The sequence below is a fragment of the Quercus robur genome, chromosome 1, assembly GCF_932294415.1.
Source record: "Quercus robur chromosome 1, dhQueRobu3.1, whole genome shotgun sequence".
NCBI lineage: Eukaryota > Viridiplantae > Streptophyta > Magnoliopsida > Fagales > Fagaceae > Quercus > Quercus robur.
Window position 1 is genome coordinate 23301692 of NC_065534.1, and position 8855 is coordinate 23310546.

The 8855-nt window shown below is 35.2% G+C and overlaps 1 protein-coding gene across 1 annotated transcript; it reads left to right on the forward strand.

Moving 5' to 3' along the window:
* The first annotated feature begins 264 nt into the window (after positions 1-264).
* On the forward strand, positions 265-4705 carry LOC126726033 (probable pyridoxal 5'-phosphate synthase subunit PDX2). Its single transcript, XM_050431135.1, has 7 exons — positions 265-470; positions 559-686; positions 1256-1343; positions 1494-1567; positions 2780-2968; positions 4199-4296; positions 4375-4705. Exons 1-7 carry the CDS (start codon positions 416-418, stop codon positions 4508-4510), a joined length of 768 nt encoding a protein of 255 aa, XP_050287092.1. The 5' UTR covers positions 265-415; the 3' UTR covers positions 4511-4705.
* The last annotated feature ends 4150 nt before the right edge of the window (positions 4706-8855 follow it).

Consider the following 8855-nt stretch of genomic DNA (forward strand, 5'->3'; position numbering starts at 1 on the left):
GAAGCAATGTTTATTGTCTATTACACATTGTTATATTATACACAATTCACTTTTTGAACTGTAATTGTGTCTTGAAGTCACGATTTGAGTTCAAAAAATGGTTTATTTGTTTGTTGTGTAAAAGTTTACAATTATAGTTTGAATTGAATTCCTCCTCCCCATTGTCTTTTAAATCATTAAAAAAATGAGTAATAAGAAAGTTACTTGGACCCGCTGGTGGCATGAAACCATAATGTAATAGGTGAAAATTAAAGCTAACATAAAATAAGCGAAGGTGGAGGGAAAGTGGCCAGTGGAAACTAACGAGGAGCGCCATAAGAAACAAGAGGCCCGCTAGTGGTTTACGTATCTCTCTCTCTCTCTTTCTCTGAATTTGTTTCGTTCGCAGATTCACTCAGCCAAATCTTTCGCGAACATGGCCCTCGTTGGCGTTCTCGCCCTTCAGGGATCTTTCAACGAACACATCGCAGGCACATCTTCTATCTCTCTCTCACACACACATACTTCACATACTGTTTTGTGTGTGCGCTCAATCTCTGTCTTTGTTTATGGTCTCAGCGCTGAGAAGGCTAGGAGTCAAAGGCGTGGAGATAAGGAAGCCAGCGCAGCTTGACAGCGTAGCCTCCCTTATCATCCCTGGTGGAGAGAGCACCACCATGGCTAAGCTCGCTGAGTACCACAACCTGGTCCTCTCTCTCACTCTCTACATTTTTATTTTCAAAAAAATGTTTCTTGCTAAAGTACAATCAAACAACGCTAAAAATTCAATTGGGTAGCTAATCATATAGACCCTCTTGCTAATTTGCTCCAAGATTTTTACTTTCTTACAAGTTAGCGTGACATGTAACTATATACCATGCTAGAGTTTGCAATTTTCTTCTTTTTAATCTCAAGAATGATGCTTAACGTTGATTAGGAGAGAAAAGAACTTATTTTAATGTACCGTGTGATTCCTTGAACTTGGTTGTTGTTGTTCATTAAATTTTTCCATTGACAAGGTTTGTTTTTCAGACCCCAGATTATCTAAAATGCTGGGCTTTGGAGTACTTAAACTTTATATATTTTTCATGTTCTATTGGTTTGAAATAAATGCTAGTTATAATGAACTTGTCTAAAGTTTTCTATTTGACAAGGTTTTGTTTTTTCAGACCCCAAATTTTTTAAAATGCAGGGCTTTTGCTCAATTTATATATATGTTCTTAATTTTTCTTCAGAACCAATGTAGCTAATTTATTAATTTTGAATTTATTTGTAGTTTCCTGCATTGCGTGAATTTGTTAAAATGGGGAAGCCTGTTTGGGGGACCTGTGCAGGGCTTATCTTCTTAGCAAACAAAGCTGTAGGTGGGTTTTCCATCCTTTGTTCTGTTTTGCATTGGGTTTACTTTAATGCTTTTTTTTTTTTTTTTTTTTTTTTAAACCTTGATTTGTCCTTAAAGAAATAGAAGCACCTGAAACTTGTTTATACATTGAGTGGCTGGCATATCTTTTCAGGGCAAAAAACAGGTGGGCAGGAGCTAGTTGGTGGCCTGGATTGTACTGTGCATAGGAATTTCTTTGGTAGTCAGGTAACTCTCTGCAATCTTATTTCTCAAATGCATTATGTTTAATTCAGATAGTTATGCAACAAAGGCTAAAGCTGTTGGGGTTTGTAGAGTAATGGTCTGGAAATCTGATATAATATGATGAGACATACTTAAGCATGTTTGGATATGATGAGGAGTACTTAAGTATGTTTGAGCATCTTGTAGTAATTCAATTAATTTGTTTTCCATAGCATCTCATGTCACAAATCTGTCATTATGGAGCCATTCAAAAACTTGGGATTTATATCCTAAAAATGATTGTAGGATCAGGTCTTAGGATCTCATGAAACATTTCAATTTTAACCCTATATATATATATTTTGAAATATCTTTATTAGTTCTTTTGTTTTGAAGGTTTTGTATAAAAATTATATGTAAAGTCCTTTAAATCTTCTAATGTGTTCTAGTAGTCTAGTAGCATAGGGTTAATTCTATAGAATATTTGTTAAATGAAAATGTGTGTGTTTTTTTTGGGAGGGGGGGGGCGGGGGGTAACGCTGGCTGGTTTCAATTAATTAGAAGCTGTCCTGTTCAGTATTTGAGTTTGAAGAGTTCATGTTGTCTAAGAAGGTATGGACTGAAGTAGATAAAAACTGCTAAAGTTCTTTGGTTAGGTTCAGAGTTCTTTGTTTGCCATATTTGGTTGCAAAGAGATTAACTGAACTTTCTCTGTTTGATACAAGGATGGGTAGAGCATTGAAAGAGCTACCTTGTTTATTGCTAGGTGCAGATTCTCTAGTAATGTTTTTGCATTGAAGTAATGATTTATGAAGTCTTTTCACGGAGTGTGGGATTAAATTCCTTAAGTTATGTATTTTTTGTATTGAGTATATATAGTTTGCTTTCTTGATGAACAGAATAAAATATATAAAGCATTCATACTCATTTGGCTGGAAAAGCCCCGTCTTTATTATTTTACTCACCTAGAAATTTCTTAGATAAATATTGATTTATCATGTATGGAGTTACTCCCCTCCCTCAGGCCTTGGTAGGCGGCCAAAAAATAGGGAAGAGGAAAATGCATGAAGCTTATGGCACATAAGTTTGGATCTTCCCTTTTATGAAACGTCCTGCTGTTGAGGGATTGACTTCTTTAAAATTTAATATAGTGACATGTGTGTCAATTTATTGTCAATATCCACTTATGGGGTTTCTCAAATGTCTTTGTTATCTAAAAAATTCATGTGTATATAGATTCAAAGCTTTGAGGCAGAGCTTGCAGTACTGGAGCTTGCATCCAAGGAAGGTGGTCCTGAGACATTTCCTGGAGTTTTCATTCGTGCTCCTGCAATCCTTGAAGTAGGTCCGGAAGTTCAAGTGCTGGCTGATTACCCCGTCCCATCCGATGTCTTGGATTCAAATTCTACTATTGAATCCCCAGAGGTTTGTTATATGCTCATTGCTGTAATGATCTATTGATTCAATACTTTAACAGAAAAATTTAATCTGCTACTTAACATATAAACAATAGAGTATTTTATTTGTCTTCTCCAAAATATGGTTGACCATGTTGCTATCTAAATGCAATGTAAAAGATATGCATGCATCTGTACAATGATCATATTGCACAACAAAGAGTACAATCTGTTCTAATTAGTGGATGGACTATTCTATCATTTGTAGATAGAGGAAGTGAGATTAGCAGAGATGGCTTATAGAACTCATATTAGATCCTGAAACCATGATTTAACCTCTATGGCGCTGGTATAGCGTCATATTTTGGGTCTTATAAAGGTTATATAGATAGAGAACATACTATCTTGTGAACTAGCAATCTGATAGTGAGCATTTTTTCAGTACTTACAATTTTATTCTTGATGTGCCTTACAATGATTGCTTTCTTTATGAGACAGGGACATCTTTGTAATGTTGCACTTGTGCCTTTTATCTCTTATGACCTATATTAGCCTTTAGATAATGTAAAAATGGAACCACCACGTCCACCGTAGTACAAGTTATTATGATTTTATGGGTGGAAAGGAGGTAAAGAAAAAAAAATGGCAGCTAGTGCTTCCCTTTGTCTCCACTTCTAAGAGGATAAGGAAAATCCCGTTTTGGTTGAGCCTTCTCCCATGGGGTTTTAGAGCTTTAGAGGGCTTGCCTCTGTGCCTAAGAGCTGCCACATGAACTAGCAAGCCACAATTTCATTTGCTAGAGTACTACTCCATCATTTCTTTCTTCACAAGAGCTGCTGTAAAAACCAAACTGTGTCAAAGTCATTTCTTGTTATAATTTTTTTTTTTTCAAAATTGAAGACAGTAAGTTTCTGATAGTGTTTATGCACCGGAGCCATACTAGACACTGCCCTAGAGACATTGTGAGGATGACTAACTGTGATAACTGACTTCTGTCATCAATGACTTCCCTAGCGTATATTTTGAAGATATGCTGGAGTCTTTGGTGAGGGGTGCAATAAATGCAGCTATTTAGCTTGAAAAATGAAAAAGAGAAAAAAAAGAGCCAACACAGGAACTTGTTATGTGTGTGTGTGTGTGTATATATATATGGGTTAAATAGTGATCATAATATGCCATACACAATATCACTGGAATGGTTAAAATGGAAGCGATTTTATCAATTAGTTATCTACTTATACATTGTTCAACATTTTAGGAGAAAATTCAGTCTGAAAAGAAAGTGATTGTAGCTGTAAGACAGGGAAACTTGTTAGGGACTGCCTTCCATCCTGAATTGACAGCAGATACTCGATGGTATATGTATTTTGACTATTTTCCATTGCTTAAATATTTTTATAATATTATACCAGGTCTAAGCATTTGCTTCTGCAGGCATAGTTACTTTTTGAAGATGGCAAATGATGTTGCAGAAGGGGCCTCAACTAGCATTATTGCTGTTGGAGTGGATTTAGGTTTAAACAATCAGCCTAGGAATGACCTTCCTATATATAGGAGCATTGAGAACTAAAAATCCTCTTTACCACATTTCCTTTTCTAAATTATTTTTCTTTCTATTATGAAGTTTTCGCATCCTTGTAGAACTGTTATATCTTTTAAAGGTCATATACATTGAGCTAGCATTCTTTAAATTTTGTGATTTTGATTTAAGGCAGACTCTCAGTCACATGGTGTATATATAATTTGAAATAACTATATTTAGTCATTCACTTCTTGTTAAATGGCAATGAACATATGTTTGCAAACCAATAATGTGGTGTTTACCATCAATGTTAAATTAGGATATAATGCTCGTTTTGTCTGTCCAACTAGGCCAGAACTTTTTGAAGTTATCAGAGTACTGATGTTTTGAAATTTCACTGATATAGATTAGAGAAATGACACCATTCAAGTTTCCATTATATTTGATTATCAATTGCGTGGACGTGTACTCTATATATAATTTGATGCAGTGCTTTGTTCATTGGTTGCAAGTGGCTGCCAACCATGTTGCAGCCAATTGGTGATGCAATGCAGCCTAGGTGCATTGTTGCTGTGGGCTGTGTGCGCCAGCAAGTGCAGCCAATAAGTGTTAGGCTCTTTGTAACTCAGCTAATAAGTGCCAACAAGAACATTTTTTCTGCGTCTAGCTCAACTTCCAAGAACGGGTAGAATATAATTGTGCATGACAATGTCATTACTTACAGAAGTAAATAACTATAGTCTGGTTGTTGGGCTTCCGGTGCCGTTTCCTCAAAATCCAGACGCATGCAGCATATAGGTTTATTTGGTCAACTCCAGTAGGTTTAAAGTTTAAACACAATATATTATCTCTAGCAGACTGCACTTTGTTTTGATCATCTCAACGGACAACGATGGCTGTAATAATGACATAATGCCAGATGGCTATAATTATGACATTATGCCAATTCTTAGAGCATCCACACCAGCTTGTGTAAACTTATCATCTATTTTACATGGAAAAAGTTACATTTTCTATTTTACATATCTATTTTTACAAAATACCCACATCAGTTCATTTATTATACAATATATTTTATATTCTTTTTTTAATATTATTTTACCTACCCATTTCTTTTTCCAATACCTCATTTTCTTTTTTCTTTCTTTCTTTTTCCTTATCTCTGCCGTTTCCTCTTTCTTTTCTTCCTCTTCTTTCTTCTTCTTTCTCTCACGGTCAAAACCCAGAAGCACCAGAAGAAGAACTCCATCAACACCACAGCCATCACAAGCACCACAACACCTCTCCAATCTGTCGATCTCCATCTCTATACCCATTTCTGAATCAACTCTCCCTCTCAGTCTAATCCACACCATCTCGGTCAAAAGCACCAATCCACAGCTCCGATCAGGCAAGCACTGATCTCCACAGCTCCGATCCACAAGCACCGATCTCCCTAGCTCCGATCCACAAGCACCAATTAGATCTGACCAGATCAGATTTGACCGAGATCTCCCTAGCTCCGATCCATAAGCACCGATTAGTTAGTGTATCTCTCTAGCTTCGATCAGGCAAGACCCATACCCACAAACTCCGATCAAGCAAGACCCACGAGCTCCGATCGTTCCAGTCAAGCACCGATCGTTCCGATAAGCACCGATCTCTCTTTGTTGTTTGTCCGTTTGGGTTTGTTTGTGTGTGGGTGTGTTTGTGTATCTCTGTGTTTTTTTTTTTTTTGAGCAAGTGTATCTCTGTGTAGATTTGTCTGTGTAGATGTGTTTGGGTTAATTTGTAGTTGATTTTGGGTTAATTTTCAGTTGATAATGGGTTGATTTTGGTTAATTTTTAGTAGATGTGTTTGGGTTAATTTTTAGTTGATTCTGGTGCCCTGGGTTGTTGTAATGGTTGGGGAAGAGAAGTAGTTTCATAGAGGAGGGAGAAAAAAAAAAATTGTTTACACGGTGAACAATAACCGTGTATATATACACGATTACTGTTCATTTACACAGCCGGGTGTATATTTTGCACAATTTTACACCCATTGATTTGGGTGTTTTTTTGGCAAAAATGTGTAAAAATGGCTGCTTTATGTATTTTGCAAGACTATCCATGGACTGATGTGGATGCTCTTATATTCTTATTTGATGTACATTTGTTTATATTTATATAAGAATAATGCTAGAGATACAAACTATTTTACAATTTTTTTTATAAACTGCTAATGTGGTGAGTGATTATTGGTAAATGAAAAAAATGATATTAATAGTGGGATTAGATGAAAACCAATAAAAGGTTGACCACATCAATATTTTGTAAAAATATTGTAAAATAGTTTGTGCTTGTAGCATTACTCTTTATATAATATCTAAGTATTTAATGTTTCAATGCTTTTGCTGAGTCACATCATCGATAGTGTCGCTTTATATATATATATATATTGATTGGTTCCTCTAATCTTTTAATAATATTAAATACATTAACCAATTGACTTTATATATTCATCTTGGATGATTTTAACTTTATACTCCTTCCGTCCCAATTTGTTTGTCTTGTTTGAAAAGTCAAATTTTTTAAGGGAACATCATTTATTGTCTTGTTTGCTTTATAAAAATGCATAGGTGCTTTTTTTTTAAAGAGTTATTCTGAATGAGGCAACTAAAAAGATACCCCAATTAGATTGATTTTTTAAATATTTGTTAGTTTTTTTTTTTTTCAAATAGTTTTGAAAATAAAGTAGGGGTATAATAAGAACATTAGTAAATTAATGACTTTATTTTTAGAAACATGACAATATTTTGGGACATCTCAAAATAGAATAGAGGACAAACAAAGTGGGACGGAGAAAGTATATACTTTGCGTTTACTTATTCATCCAATTTAATTTAGAAATAACTAATTCCATACTTTTCTTTTTCATCACTAGTCTTTAATTCATTGCTTCTCCGTTTCTTTCAACCCTTCCTCTACCCATCAAACCCGAATGACTATCTAGCTGCTTCAATTGCTACTCCTTAAAATTAAAGTCCACTGATTTTTTTTCCTATTAGATTTTTAAATTCCCTTTTGTCCTCTCACCTCTCCCATTCATTGAACAAGTAGAATCCTAAGGTGAGTTTCTCTCTCTCTCTCATATTTCCAGTGGATATGTGATTTTTTTGTTGGCTAATCTACTTCTAAAGTGTGCTAGGTAGATTGAATTTTTTTTGCCCATTTTGATTGAATTTATGACTTTGGGTTTAGAATGAAGACAAATCTTTTCAGCCTAAGTAGAGGCGGAACTATATTCCCCCCCGGCCATCAGGCCACGACCCAAAAAAAATTTTATTTTTATTTTCTAGTATATATATTAGTGAAAATTTTTAAAGGATTCATTAAAAAATTAGGATTTGGCCTCCCAAAAAATTTAAATTCTCAAACAATGCTCTAAAAAATAAAGAATTGACTAATAGACCAAATAATTATAGAGAGAATGTATTTGTTTTTCTCAATTTCATTTGTTTCTCAACAATACTTTTAAGGTTGGATCATTCACAATTTTGAAGACTTCTTTAGTTTCATTGAAGGTTTTTTTATTCATGATAGACTACTTAGTAATCTATATGCAAATGAAAATTGTAAGAATTCACTATGAAGATGATAATAGTTGAATTTTATTCTATGAAATATCGTCATCAAGTTTTATTCTATAAGTTTTAAAAATACATTTTTTTTTGGTGTGTGGTACTGTTGAGGTACAAATTTTCAAGCCCTAATCTCATTAGCCCACTCACTAAAATATCCATACAAGCGGCAAAAATGGCCCATTACCATCAATTTTCAAAATAATTTGCCCAGAAACACTGTTTCCAAACTATATAGCAATATACCACTTTTTTAGGTACTCGAGCTTGCCAAGCTCGAGTACCATATTTTTTTAATCCACTATCGCCCCATATTCAAGGAGCCCTATAGTGGCGTTTTTAAGCCCTATAGTGACGTTTTCGGGCCAAAAAACACCACTATAGGGCCCCTTGAACCTGTTATGGGGACTTATAAAAAATTTTTGCAGGAAAACGCCGCTATAGGGCCCAAAAACGTCACTATAGGGCTTAAAAACGCCACTATAGGGCCCCTTGAACCTGTTATGGGGACTTATAAAAAAATTTTGCAGGAAAACGCCGCTATAGGGTCCGAAAACGTCACTATAGGGCCCCTTAACTTGGTATGGGGGCTTAAAAACGCCGCTATAGGGCCCGAAAACGTCACTATAGGGCTTAAAAACGCCACTATAGGGCTCCTTGAATATGGGGCGACATTGGATTAAAAAAACATGGTACTCGAGCTCACCAAGCTCGAGTACCAAAAAAAGTGGTACATTGCTATATAGTTCAGAAACAGTGTTTCTGGGCAAATTATTTTGAAAATTGACGATAAT